Raw genomic sequence first — 14,772 nt, 5'->3', positions numbered from 1 at the left:
GCTGAGAGAAACACAGGCAACAAGTCTGTCATTTCACATCCAAACATTCCAGGCTGAAATTCACAGCATGAATAAGGGGGCCCGGACCTGCACAACAGCAGGAAACGCCACTGCCCTGGGTGAGGGCTTCCCTGGGGCTGTGAGATCGTACTGGGGCTGTGACTGTACTCAGTAACATCTGTGGGACACATCCCACATCTCTTTTCTATATTTTAAACAAATCTTCTATATTTGTTTCTATATTTCTATACATATATAGGGAGCCAGAGAGCATGGTGCTCAGTGAAATAGACAGACTGATAAACACCAAATGACTTCACTCATGATTGGTAGGTACAGGGGGGAAATGAACAAATGAAACAAAGTGAAAACAACTCTTGGACAACAAGGAGAAGAGAATGCTGGTTCACAGAAGGCAGGGGAAGTAGGAAAACTGGGAAACAGCTAGAGGTTTGGGGGAGCATGGTATAGTACATATGGGTGCTGATATATTGGTGTGGAGATCACATCGACATATGACAAACTGTGCACTTTAACAATAAAAACATGGCGGGGGGGCTTCCTTGTTGGGGCGGAAGTTAAAGCACAGCACGTAAGAAGCTAAAGTCACTGCAGCATGAGTTCAATCCTCGTCCCGGAGCTGACCCCCATGACGCCCGCAGACCTCTCCTGACCCGCCCGCTGCTCCCCTCAGCAGTGTACTTCATCCATCTGCCTGTCTGCTCCCCACTCTGTCTCTGATGAATCTTCTCACCACCCCTGCACTTCGGGCCTGTACCACAGTTCTGTGTGCATAAAAAAATAATCTTTTTTTAAAAAAATTAGAAAAAATCTTGAAATAAAAGGAAATGTGAGGGGGAAAATTTATGGAAGACAATTCACACAAAGTCAAAACAAGCAAATTCATGGGATGCTACATGCGTTTTAGACATTGAGCCACAAGCAATAAAACTGCAGTGGAAACTACAAGTGATACAAGCAGGCACCACAGGGGATTCCACTAAAGGGAAGCAACAAAAAACATCTGAAGACAGGTGCCCAAGAATTTCTAAGGATTACGCCGTTCTACTCGGGTGAATAGCAGCAGGTGGGCAGTAACTGTATTCTCAGTCCCAAATCTGCAACAGCTTTGGCGCACTCTTTGGAATGATTTAAAATAAAAATAAATGTGAACTCCAAGGACAGCAGCCCGGGCATATTACTGCTCTCTCTGCGCAACGGGCTCTTGCAAGATGAGGATATTACCTCTATGCTCACCCATCCTCCACAGGGTTGGGGAAGTGATGACCGTGACCCAGGATTTGGTCTCCGGACTTACTTCCTGGGACGGATGTTCTGTCCATGAGCCCCGGGTTCTAACTAGGATGTGTGGGCTCCTGCTCCAGCAGGGTCCTGCTCCAGGTCAAGCCAGGAGGGTGGGTCCAAGCCCAGCTCACCCAAGACAGAAGTCAGGGTCCCCATGGGTCTGCTTCGGTCACTCTGAATGGAATTAGCACTGGAACTGCCGGGACACAGGGGGCCAGGGACCAGGGTGGCCGCCGGGAGCTTGGACAGTCGCCCCACCTCTCCCTAACTAGCAGGCATGGGACTGGGTCTCAGGAGACACAGCCTGTGAAAAGTCAGCAGCTCGTCCTGGCTCCCTGCCTGAGGCGTCACGGAAGCCCCGAGTCGTCCGGCTGTGCCACTCTGATCACAGCGAAGGGCCCTGTGGCTCCAGCATGTCTGCTTGGGGAGACAGTGGCTCGGCCACCCCCATGTCCCCACTGCAAGTATCGCAGGCTGGGACTGGCCAGCATGTCCAGGTAAGAGCTGGGGTGCAGGGGTGTAGTAAGAGCAGCGTCCAGGTAAGAGTTGAGGTGCAGGGGTGGAGCAAGAACAGCATCCAGGTAAGAACTGAGGTGCAGGGATGGAGCGAGAACAGAGTCCAGGTAAGAGCAGAGGTGCTGGGGTGGAGCAAGAGCAGCGTCCAGGTAAGAGCGGAGGTGCAGGGGTGGAGCAAGAGCAGTGTCCAGGTAAGAGTGGAGGTGCAGGGGTGGAGCGAGAGCAGCCTCTTTCAAGGGCTCGTGTGTGAGCACCTGCAGGAGCAAACACACACACACAGCCAAGCTCACAGACCTCTCCCTTCCTCTTACTTTCCACTCATTCCCTGCCAATATTTGGGCTCCTGTGAAAACCACCTTGAGCTCATCACGACCCTCGTGACCGGGTCAGGGGAGCTGTGCTCAGGAGTCCAGACACCCCGACACCAGTTGCTCCCTGATGAAGACAGCACCTGTGTCATAGCACAGCCCGAGGCCCCCTGCCCTGCACGGCCACACGGGTTACAGATCACCTCAGCCCCCAGCAGCCAGCAGTCACTGGCTCCTCTGCATTCACCCAGTGGACACAGAGATTCAACTCAAATTCCTTCTTTTGAATTCCCTCAGCTAGGCTGATTGATTCCCCTCCTGAGTAATAAAGGGGAACTGAGATGTCTAAAGGTTTTGGGCCCAGTTACACATGGTCTACGTGCCCAAATCATGCTTCAGCAGAGGGTTCTGCACCCACACACCCATTTCAGGTGCTGGTGATGATGCCGTGAAACGGTGACGCTCACCCAGAGTGCCTGAGCCACGGACACCTGTCAGTTACCCCCGACCTGAGGGCAGTGGCTGGGGCAGGACAGGGACAGAGCAGATGAGGTGACTGAGCACCTCCTTTTGAATATTGTCGAAATACTATAAATCCGTAATTGAATTGTCATCCACAGTCCATAAGGTGAACCCCACCCTTATTCCTTTTAAACTTAAACAGCTATATGGGAACAGAAGCCAAAAAGGGAAAGTGACTTTCTCACTGCCACACAGAAGCCAGAGGGAGGGGCAGGCCCCGCTGGAGGCTTAACTGGTTAGGACCCAGCTCTGCAGCCAGCACAGGGCCAGCCCCACCCCCGCCCTGGAGCTGACCCACAGGGCACAGCAGACCTCTCCTGACCCGCCCGCTGCTCCCCTCCGCAGTGTACTTTGTCGATCTGCCTGTTCTGCTCCCCACTCTGTCTCGGGTGAATCCGCTTACCCCCATACCTCTGGCCTGTACCCCATACTTCTGTATGCGTAAATAAATAATTCTCTTTTAAAAAAGAAAAAGAAGCCAGAGGGAGAGGATATTTGTAACCTCAATGCTAAACAGCCCACATGGCCCCAGGGCCCCTGACTGCCCATGGCCTTTCTCCCCCCAGGCCTCACTGGACAGCGGGGCATTGCCGCTGTGATGGCCCACGATGGCTGAGGACAGGCCTTCAACTGACCCCCCCGCTGGCCCCCTCCACACGCCACTCAGGTGAGGCTACTGTCTCAGCTTACAGAGGAGAGAGCAAGGGCCAGGGCCACAGAGAGAGCACCTTCCCCGAGCCTGAGAGCCTGAAAGGGGGCAGCCAGGGTGGTCCCCCCCTCTGGCCAAAGGTGTGCCACACCACACTGGCCACAGCCCAGCACCCCGACAGAGCCCGCCCTCCCTGCCAGCTCCCTGCTGCTTCATGAGGCCATGAGCAGGTCGCCAGCTGCATACCAGCCAGTCAGCACATCGCCTCTCTTGCGGCGATGACTGGCAAGGCTGCCACGTGGGACAGCAGGCACAAAGCACCTTCCAAAGTCAGAGCAGGGCTAGGAGCTCTGGGCCCTCGCACGCCCTCCCTGGGCGTGTCATCAGAGGTCCTGCTTTCCCCAGGGCATCCTCCTCAGGAGGGGTGCAACTCACCAGCTCAGCCTGAGACAGAGGAACAGAGAAAAAGGACCCTCTTGCCCGCTCGGGGTGCCAGAGCCCGGATAGCAAAAGGCAACACGTTGATGTGGAGGAAGATGATGACCCTGTGTTCAGTCTTTCAGAGACTACAGGTGAAGAGGCTCACTGAGCTGAACCCCAGTGCGGTCTCACTGCCCATTACATCTCTGCACCCACACCTGCATCTCCAACGAGGCTTCCTCATCGGGGCCCCATCCTCGTCTTGTAACTGGCAAATGGGCGGTTAGAGCTGCGACTGATTCTCGGGGTCCCCTTTACTGTTACAGAAAAAGCCCCAGTCTGACTCATTCTTAGCACCTATCTTACCCTAAGCAGGACTCTGCTCTAATTTCTCTGCCCTAGAACCAATTTAGAAACCTAACCAGCAGCCCTGGCTTCCTGCTCCTGGGCTTCTCTGCACACCCAGAGCAGCAGCCTCTCCTGTTTGGGCTCTTCCTGACCATGTACCTGGCCTCTGTGCTGGGGAACCTGCTCATCATCGTGGCCATCGGCTCTGACCAGCACCTCCACACCCCCATGTACTTCTTCCTGGCCAACCTGTCCTTCATCGACACCTGCTTCTCCTGCACCATTGTCCCCAAGGTGCTGGTCAACATTCAGATGCAGGACCACACCATCTCCTACGCTGGGTGCCTCGTGCAGATGTACTTCTTCATGGCTTTGTCCCTTCTGGATGACTTCCTGCTGGCCGTGATGGCCTATGACCGCTACGTGGCCATCTGCCTTCCCCTCCACTACGCCACCATCATGCATCCCCAACGCTGCCTGCTGCTGGTCGCCGCATCCTGGCTCTGTGCCCACCTGCTGGCCTTCTCTCTCACTCTCCTCATGTCTCAGTTCTCCTTCTGTGCCTCCCGCTCCATCCCACACTTCTTCTGTGATCTTCTCCCCCTCCTCAAACTCGCCTGTTCAGACACACAAGTCTTTGAAGTCATGATGTTTGCTGAAGCAGCGCTGTCAGGTGTGGTTCCATTCACCTGTGTCCTGGTGTCCTATGCCCACATCATCCACACCATCCTCAGGGTCCCCTCCGCTGGAGCAAAGAACAAAGTCTTTTCTACCTGTGGCTCACACCTGACGGTGGTCACTCTCTTCTATGGCACAATATTCCTAGTGTATTTCCAGCCCTCATCCTCCTACTCAGCAGACACCGGCATGGTGGCATCTTTGGTATACACGATGGTCACCCCCATGCTGAACCCCTTCATCTACAGCCTGCGGAACAGGGACATGAAGGGGGCTTTGCAGAGACTCTGCAGCTGGGGGAAATTCTCCGCTGACTGAAGAGTTCTTCTCTTGCATGGAGGCTCCTTGATCTGTCTTCTGCCTGGTCTTCTCCATTGTGATGTTTAAACCAATAAGTTCAGGAAGTATGGAACTCGGTGTCATGAGTAGATTTAACAAATGGAGAATGCTGATTCAGCATGACTGCTGTAGGTTCAACTGGCCAAGGACGAAGCTACAGAGTGACCACAGCTCTCAAGTGGCTGAATAGAGTGGACAGTTATCCAGACAGGTTCATGCCAGTAGGAGGAAGTACCATCAGTGAAGAACATTGGCTGTCATTTAATGTATAGAGAAAGCCCAGGAGCCACTCAGTCATGATCACAGGCCCCACCCAGCTGTCACTGAGCCAAGAGAGGATCCCAGAGTCACTGGGTCAAGAGTCACTGGGTCCAGTCCCACCATCCTGCAACACGGCCGATGAGCCAGAATTAAGCCACCATGATCCCCTGCTCCAATGGGAACTGCAGGAATGCATGAGGCAGCTCTGTTCCCAACCCCAGGATCCTCTGGTCAAGACTGAAAAGAGGACAATGCAGATACCCATGTAGGCAGAGGAAGAGTCAATGTTTACTGATCAGTGAAAGGCTCCAGGGAGACCTCTCTGGGCATGAAAGACTCTGAAAAGGCCTCGGACTAAGGATCTACAGTCTGGGTTTGGGGACAAAGGAATTAAACTTTATTTGGCTGAGCGAGCAAGGACAGTGTACGGCTGAAGTCCACTGTCCTCCCAACCATGGATCGTATATTGTTACCTAGTGCAAGTGCCATCAGCTGCAGCGTGGCGCTGATACAAGGCCTGTGAGTGACCACCTCTCTGGTGGCCTTCTCAAGGCACTATAGATCTGCAGCTCCAGTTTGAACCGGTCTGGACCCAGGGGTTATAACTGCCTTCTCAAGGCACTATAGATCTGCAGCTCCAGTTTGAACTGGTCTGGACCCAGGGGTTATAACTGCCTTCTTCCACAACACCCTCCTTGGTAAGTTACAGGGAGACAACTCAGGAATGCATAATGCATTGGGTAAAAGGGGGAGAGGGAAACAATTATGGGAGCACATGCTGGGACCTGCAGTCGTTGGATTTGTTTAACCTCTTGCTTAGCCACCCTTGGCACAGGAATGTGCTGTCCTCAAGTCCTGTCTCAGTCCTGGGACCCTTGCTGTCTCACAGCTACAGGAGATACTAACAAGACTCTGAAGTGATCTGAGTTCCCGGGGACCACTGCTAAACACAAAATGGAAGTAGCTCATCAAAGATTAACCTCCATACAGAGGAAGCCGAACCAGTAAGATAAACCATTTGCTGGAACTATGTGAGCAGTAATAACTGCAGCAGAGGGCCCTCCCTGGTGGTGCAATGGGTTAAAGCAAAGCACTAGGAAGCTATCGCAGCCACTGCAGTATGAGTTCAATTCCCAGCCCGGGGGGGTTGGATGGGGGCAGACCCACATGGCGCAGGAGACCTCTCTGTCTTGCCAGCTGCCACCCTCAGCCGTCTATTTCAGTCGGTCTGTCTGTCCTGCTCCCCACTCTGTCTCTGGTGAGTCCTCTCTCCCCCTGCCCCTCTGACCTGTACCCCAGTTCTTGTATGCGTAAATATACAAAACAATTGTAGCAGAGCAAACTAGGGGAGAGAGATAGATGGGTGAACTGGCCCAAAACTGGGATTAGCACTAAAACCCCGACTGAGTGGATATTAATTTGACAGGAAGTCCTTGATTCTCTCATTTTGACCTTGCTTGTTTTGTTTCTGCCTGCTACAGAACAATACATGCTCACTATGTGAACAGAAACAAGTAGGGAAAAGAAAACACTTTCTTCCATTTCAAGACACCCACTGACTGATAATATTTTACTACATTTCCTCCGATCTTTTTCTAATTGCTTTTTGTGTTTTCTTTGTTAAGAAAATACCACAGGCACAATTAAATTTAATTTTTTTTAATCTTACATCATGAGTTTTCTCGACATTATTAACCTTCTGTATTATTTGACTCTCTAATAAGATGACATCAGAAGAAAAGCCCACAGTGTTTTATGTCAATGTTGAATATTTCATTGTTTATATATTTTTACTATTTCAAACAAGGCTTTGATAAGTACCTAGTATATACCTGTTTTAGATTTATCTGATTGTTATCTTTTATTCTGGTGTTAAGACTTTTCTGGGGGCAGAGGGAATTATAGGTGCTTTGGACCATGGTTTTTGGGACCCTTCACCCTTGGGTGATGGGGGAATGGCCAGGTTTCACTACTGCGAACAACAATCCAATAAAAGTCTCTGAAAAGAAATGGTTTTTGTATTCATAGTATGTGACTTTTTAAACTTTCAGAAGTAGAATGTCTAAATAAAATATTTTAGGGTTGTCATCCATCATGCCAAAATACCTACATAAGCACTCCCTTTTTCTATATCCTCTCCTTACTTTCAAACTTCTCTTAATTAAAATGTTAGCCAAAATGGTTATCTCCTTGCTTTAGTTTTAGTTTTCTTCATTACTGATGAAGGTGTTATTTTCCTGAGTCTGTTAACTAATTGTTTAAATTTTCCTATGAGTTATTTTGTCCTATAATCTGTCCATTATTTAAAAGGAGGTTTACTAAATTGTACTGGAGTTTTTACATTAAAGACATTGTATCTTTGTCTCCTTTGTCTTGGTAATGCTGACTAACACTTCATCTCTTCATTTTGTGATTTCTTCATGTAAGTGTTTATCATCAAGTCAGGACACCCTAACCACCTTTGCAGGAGTTACAATTTTAAAATACTTCCCTAAGAAGAATCCATACAAAGAATCAACTTTTTTTCATTTTTGTCTGAAATACATTAGTTTTTAATGTAATCCTATACAGTGTGACTTTGATTCTTTTCACTTACAAAGATGTTGAATAGCAGCATTATTTTTAAAGAAAAACAAATCTCAAATACCCACAATAGTCATATTTATATTTGGTATACATATAAAGGACGAGAAAGGCTGTTCTGTAAACAACTGATTTAAATTAAATTAAGTGTTCTAGGTATAACGCACTACTGTTATTATTAGATACCTGAGGAAAATATCAGGGCCTCCCTGGTGACGCAAGGAGTTAAGTCTCAGAACTCTGAAGCTATCCTTAGCCACTGCAGCATGAGTTCTATCCCCGGCCAGGGAGCTGACCCACATGGCACAGCAGGCCACTCCTGTCTCACCCGCTGCTCCCCTCAGCAGTGTATTTCAGTAGATGGGCCTGTTCTGCTCCCCACTCTGTCTCTGGCGAATCCTCTTACCCCCACCCCCCAAATCACTAGCCTATATCCCAGCTCTTGTATACATAAAATAAATCTTAAAAAAAAAAAAAAGAAAAAAAAACAGATAGAAAAAAGAAAAATATCACTGGCGGGACTGGCTGGTAGAGGTTTCTTTCGAATATTCTCTAACCTGGATGTTCCCCATGTCTGGCCTCTACCCCCCACCCGCTGGCTGACGTCTCCCCGCCCTCATTAAGCCAAAGGAATGAGGGTCTCCAGGGAGTAATAGAGCAACACCAGCCCCTGATTCAGAGGGAAGGCTGGTTGGCCTCAGGCCCCCAGGCCAACTCGCTAGGTAAGGGGCTTATCTTAACCTGGTTCCAGCTTCGGGCACAAACTTTGTCTTTGACCTCTGGTGGGGTGGCTCTACACCATCAGCTGGACCGCGGGCTGCTCTGTCCCTTAAATGTCACCAACTACCAGAGAGAAGGTCCTGGCTAGATTCCAAATCTGACATTCATAATCCAAAGTTATTTTTCAAGTTAAAGGCAAGAAAGGGAGAGAAGGAGGAAACTTACCAGAACATGGCTGTTCTGGGAATGTTCTTAAAGTCTCTGGTCAGCTTTTGGACATCTATAAGATTCTAAATAATAAATATAACCTCTCCAGAAGGTGCAAGGCTAACTCTGCAGTGTCTGGGACCTGCTTTACAGGGGAGGGTCAGGCTGGTGATGCTGCAGCCACCATCCCTCGGCAATGAGACCTCGCCAGCCAACAGCAGAGTCCAGCAGTCATGCCTGGAGCAGGAGCCGCTGTGGGGGAAGGAGTGGGCAACAGCACATCTGTGGAGGGTGGCAAGGCCGGGGCAAGCGATGCCTTCCAGGCACAGCCATTATAGAAAGCAATATGGTGGTGTCTCAAAAAATTGAAAACTGGGCCCTCCCCAGTGGCACAAGGGGTTAAAGCACAGCACTGTGACATAATCACAGCCACTGCAGCATGAGTTTGATCTGGGCCAGGGAGCTGACCCAAATGGCTCAGATGACCTCTCCTGACCCACGCACTGCCCCGCTCAGCAGTGTGTTTCACCGCATCTTGCCTGTTCTGTTCTCCACTCTGTCTCTGGTGAATCTTCTCACCACCCCCTGCACCTCAAGCCTGTACCCCAGTTCTTGTATGTATGTATGTATGTATGTATGGGTAAATAAATAAATAAATCTTTTTTAAACATTAAAAAAATAAAAATAAAAGCAATGAATGTGACATCCAATCCATCATTTTTCTCTTTTTCCTATCATGTGGCATGATGAGGAAGGGTCTACTCCATGACAGGGACAGGCTGACAGAGATGAGCCCCACCTGTATGGCCCCTATGGGAAGAATACCAGGGCAGGGCCCCCAGGGAACCGAACCCTCATCTCTTTGAGAGGAGGCACTGCTGGGACCCCAGGGGCCACGGTCTAAAATTGCCTCATCTTGTGTCTAGCTGGGAAGTCTGGGATTGAGTCCCAGGAGATGCTGCATGTGAATACTGAGCAGTTCCTCCCAAATCTTCAGTCCATGGAAGAAATCGGAGGCACCAGTCATGTCTTCCTGGGGAGACAGAGCAGCAGGGAACCCACTCTCCCTGTTGTCAGCGACTGCGCTTGGCCAGCATCGCCAGGTGAGAACCAAGGCCTTGGGATGGGAAGGGAGCCCGGCTGACCGAAGGTGAGCAGCGCATGGCACACGCAGAGCACCCTGGAGCTGCCTCCTCCGTTCTGTTCCCCTTTTCTCCCTTCCAGTCCTCTCTGCCAGTCATTTCCCAGCTCTCCTGATCCCCAGAAGGATCAGCAAACTCAAGTGCTCATCACCTCCCAATGATCCAGCCCCGGGTCATTATGGAAAGAGTCTCAGACCACCCGTCCTCATCAGCAACGAGGGCACAGCAACCGGACATCGGCAAAATCTGAGGCTATGAGAGTTTTGTACAGGGAAGAGCATTGTGTTAGCAAAGGGCGTGTCATCGCCATCATCATGTTCACCCCGCTGCGTCTGCTGTGAGGTCGCCTTGGCTCCCACAGCGTGGGCCCATGTCACTCTCAGCCACCAGCCTCGCCCACAGCAGCATCCGCTCTGCTACCAGCATTTCCCACTCATCAAATCTGCTCACACCTTCTGTTTATTTTTAATCGGCAGTCAGTGAGTAGCTGTTTGAAACAGATTTATTTGTACTCACCATGAAGCTGTTGTTACTTTGCCTGATGAGGTGATTGACTAAGTTTGTGTTTGGTTTGCAGAAGCAGCCCCAGAACTGCTTTCTCACTGGCAGTTCTGAGCAGAGTTATAGCCCCCTCCTCCTCATCACTTACAATCTCCTCTCAGGGAACCAGGGCTGACGAAGCTGTGTCTGTATTCACAACAATAGAAACAATGACTAACATATACTGAACACTTAGATGAGCCAGCCTTGGTCTAGATATTTTAGAGTCATTACCTACTGGAATCCTCATGACAATGCCATACACTAACTCGATAAATATTCCTTTAAAGAGTTGTGAAATGGAAAGTGGCTTTTTCAAAGTCACAAAGACAGAGCGAAGCGTGGGGAAATTCTGACCGACTCCTGAAGGGGTATTATTTTTCAGTTGTCACAAAAACAAGTATGATATTAGCACATGCTTCCACTGGGTGTCCATCACATGTACACCTCCCACACCAGACAGGAACATTAGAACCCCGCAGTTTGATTGTGTTTCATGGTTCATCAAGAAACTTAAACTGACCCACCATCTGTCCCCTCACAATCCTATCAGGTGTGGTTATTCTCCACATCTAAGCCCAAAGGGGCATCTACCAACATGAGAACAGACCAGAAGCAAGGCCACAAAGCACACTGTTCCCAAGTTCACACTTCGCCAAGGCCTAGTGACAGTGACAGTAATAACCACTCTTTTAATTGGGAAGCCTTCCCTCCATTTTTATGATTTCTGTAATAGCTTCCTGAAGCAAGAACACAGTAGAAAACAGAGACTTCTGCACTCACATGACTTTCCTAGGATCACACTGCTTAGAATACGCATAGATCCCAAACTCCGTGACCTTAAAATTGAGGCTACTGATAGAGATATGGATAATAATGAAAACAACAAACACTTTCTTGGCGAAGTAACTGTCAGTTAACAAAGCTTTCAGACCCACATTAATTCATTAGGTAGTGTTGAAATGGAAAGAGGCACTGACTCCCAGAACTCTCTAGTCTAAGTCCATGGTTTTGTGAACTTTTTTTTGGTAGTGTAAGTGTCTGACTTAAACTTTGACTGTCAAGGCACCCATCTAAGATGGCAGATTCAAATGCTGCCAGCCCATACCATACCTGATTACCACAGTCCACACTCATTGAGTCTTTCATGTTTGCAAACCTTACAGCTGCTCCCCTGCTAAGATTCCTTTATTCTGCAGATCCTCCTGGTTGATTTCAATAACTAGCCAGTTGGGGTTTCTTTTTTTTTTTTTAAGATCTATTTATTTATGCATACAGAACTAGGGTACAGGCCAGAGGCACAGGTGCGGTGAGAGGATTCATTAGAGACAGAGTGGGGAGCAGAACAGACAGATTGGCAAAGTACACTGCTGAGGGGAACAGCGGGCGAGACTCAGAAGAGGTCTGCCGTGCCATGTGGGTCACCTCCAAGGCGGGGATCGAACTCATGCTGAAGTGGCTTTAGATTCTTAGTGCTGTTCTTTAACTCGCTGTACCACCAGAAAGGGCCCAGGATTTCTTTTTTTCTTTTTTCTTTTTCCTTCTCTTGTATCTCTTCCCACACTTTGAATTCCCACTTTTATGGTTTAAATTCATCAATAAAGAGTAAGCCCGTGAAACTCTAGACATCCCTACTCTCAGTCCCAATAAAAGTGGAACCCCCAGGTCCAGATCTTTCTCTACCGGTGACCCCACTGGAACCCAACTGTACTGTAATTCCCAGTTCTAATAAGTATGTATTTGTGTGTGTGTGTATACACATGTATTCACATGTACACACATATATGCTACTTTTAAATTTTATTTCTAGATAAAAAGTTTTTATTTTCAGTTTCCTGGTGGTTATAACTGAAGAGTATCTTGCAGTCCTAATAAGACCCCTAAGATCTGATCCAATCATAATGTTGGCTTAAAAAAGGAGAAGTATCTGTGGAAAACTATGGGTCCAAGTGCACTATCAGTTGCTATAAGCATTGTTATCAATAGGCTGAGACCGACACTAAACACTTACTCATATGTTTTTTTTCTTCCATTTCTCTCAACAAACATCTACAGAGTAAACTTTGTGCACGAAATCCTAGCATGTGCATGACTAGGATTCCACAATCTGGTAAGTTGAACGCGAATTCTAGAAATCTTTAGGAATAAGACCTAGGAGAGATTTTTTTTTTCCACGTGAAAATGAGTTCAGCCTCATCCACATAGGATAGTATCCGGAAGCCAGACTATACTCCTGCCCATCCCTGATTGTCACAGTTCACAGTCCTTGTACTTTCTGTGCTTGCACACGTGGCATTACAGTTACTGCTGGATCTCAGGGTCCTCTTCAGGAAAATATAGAAAAATACCAAAGACCATGTATGTGTAAATATCAGTGCCTACTTTTTATTGAGCAAGAATCTGCTCTAATTTCTCTGTCCTAGAACCAATTTAGAAACCTAACCAGCAGCCCTGGCTTCCTGCTCCTGGGCTTCTCTGCACACCCAGAGCAGCAGCCTCTCCTGTTTGGGCTCTTCCTGACCATGTACCTGGCCTCTGTGCTGGGGAACCTGCTCATCATCGTGGCCATCGGCTCTGACCAGCACCTCCACACCCCCATGTACTTCTTCCTGGCCAACCTGTCCTTCATCGACACCTGCTTCTCCTGCACCATTGTCCCCAAGGTGCTGGTCAACATTCAGACGCAGGACCACACCATCTCCTACGCTGGGTGCCTCGTGCAGATGTACTTCTTCATGGCTTTGTCCCTTCTGGATGACTTCCTGCTGGCCGTGATGGCCTATGACCGCTACGTGGCCATCTGCCTTCCCCTCCACTACGCCACCATCATGCATCCCCAACGCTGCCTGCTGCTGGTCGCCGCATCCTGGCTCTGTGCCTACATCCTGGCCTTCTCACAGATGATCCTGGTGTCTCAGTTTTCCTTCTGTGCCTCCCGCTCCATCCCACACTTCTTCTGTGATCTTCTCCCCCTCCTCAAACTCGCCTGTTCAGACACACGCATCTTTCAAATCATGATATACGCTGATTCAGCCCTCTCAGGTGTGGTCCCATTCACCTGTGTCCTGGTGTCCTATTTCCACATCATCCACACCATTCTCAGGGTCCCCTCTGCTGGAGCAAAGAAAAAAGTCTTCTCTACCTGTGGCTCGCACCTGACGGTGGTCACCCTCTTCTATGGGACCCTATTCCTAGTGTATTTCCAGCCTTCATCCTCCTACTCAGCAGACACCGGCATGGTGGCATCTGTGGTATACACGATGGTCACCCCCATGCTGAACCCCTTCATCTACAGCCTGAGGAACAGGGACATGAAGGGGGCTTTGTGGAGACTACTTAGCTGGGGGAGATGTTCCACCCCATAAAAGCCAAGATTTCAATTTGCCTTCTTCTCTCGACTTTTCCATCATAAAACTGAACAGTCAAGATAGGATGGATGCTTAGCCTTCCAACAGATGCAAGAAAATGAAACCTCACTCCCTGGGACTGGAAAAGAACTGGCCAAGGATAGAACTGCAACCTGGAGAAAGTGAGTGACCAGCAGTCCCTACAGATGACTTGATGAGTGGCGATGTGTCCAAACTGATCCAGGCTAGCCTTGGGAACGCCAAAAATGCCAATGAACATGTAGGAGGAAGTTCAACAGGAACACCTTGAAGGACTATAAATTCTTCCCCAATCATAAGGACACACCTACTATACAACATAGTGAATATAGTTAACAATATTATGTTAGTCTTCAAAGTTGTAAAGATTAGACCTTAACAAAGAAAATGAAAATTATATGGGATGAAAAGGTGTTAGCAAATGTTAATGTAGTAACCATATAGCAATATGTGAATATATCAAACCATTTTCTAACTTTAAAAATAAATAGGAAGTGCTGGCAGGATGAGGCAGGTCAAGTCACTGGGTTTCAAGGACTTTATTGGCCTCAATAAAGAAAAGAATACCCAATAGGCAAATCCTATGTGTGACCCGAGAGGACAAGAATAGAAAAGAAATCTGGACAGAAAAAAAAGCTTAAGATTTGCTCATTATCACATATCTGAAATTAGCCTCTTGCAGGTGATCTGGTATTTGGTTAGTTGTGACCAGCCTTTACTCTTTACTTTTTAAATTCTGATTTATTTTTTCTCCAACTGTAACTTCATTTGTTATTACAGTAAATAGAAAATAATTTAAAATTTTAAGAGGAATTTTTATTGTATTATTTTTTATTGAGGTAACTGGT

The 14,772-nt window shown here is 48.3% G+C and overlaps 2 protein-coding genes across 2 annotated transcripts in view; both read left to right on the top strand.

Annotated features, from left to right (window-relative positions):
* The window catches only part of LOC101623399 (olfactory receptor 1361-like), an 11,485-nt gene extending 6,421 nt beyond the window's left edge, over positions 1 to 5,064 (top strand). The window contains exons 3-5 of the mRNA XM_004677912.2: positions 1,271 to 1,415; positions 1,581 to 1,802; positions 4,123 to 5,064. Of these exons, the coding sequence (XP_004677969.2) occupies positions 1,271 to 1,415; positions 1,581 to 1,802; positions 4,123 to 5,064 (1,309 nt within the window). The remainder of the gene's footprint in view (positions 1 to 1,270; positions 1,416 to 1,580; positions 1,803 to 4,122) is intronic.
* A 140-nt stretch (positions 5,065 to 5,204) lies between these two features.
* LOC101623174 (olfactory receptor-like protein OLF4) lies at positions 5,205 to 13,903 on the top strand. The gene is made up of 2 exons (XM_004677911.2): positions 5,205 to 5,306; positions 12,962 to 13,903. The coding sequence occupies exons 1-2, from the start codon at positions 5,205 to 5,207 to the stop codon at positions 13,901 to 13,903; spliced, it is 1,044 nt and encodes a 347-aa protein (XP_004677968.2).
* The last annotated feature ends 869 nt before the right edge of the window (positions 13,904 to 14,772 follow it).

The sequence above is a fragment of the Condylura cristata genome, unplaced genomic scaffold (genome assembly GCF_000260355.1).
Source record: "Condylura cristata isolate star-nosed mole 26May11 unplaced genomic scaffold, ConCri1.0 scaffold00006, whole genome shotgun sequence".
In the NCBI taxonomy this organism is placed as follows: domain Eukaryota; kingdom Metazoa; phylum Chordata; class Mammalia; order Eulipotyphla; family Talpidae; genus Condylura; species Condylura cristata.
Note: the sequence above shows the minus strand (reverse complement) of the source record. Positions and strands in the feature narration are given on the sequence as shown.

Excerpts from the sequence above, each read along its gene's own strand:
- LOC101623174 (XM_004677911.2), top strand. The coding sequence starts at position 5,205 with ATGACTGCTGTAGGTTCAACTGGCCAAGGACGAAGCTACAGAGTGACC. Across the intron at positions 5,307-12,961 it reads ATCCAGACAGGTTCATGCCA|AACCAATTTAGAAACCTAAC; the intron begins GTAGGAGGAAGT and ends TCTCTGTCCTAG.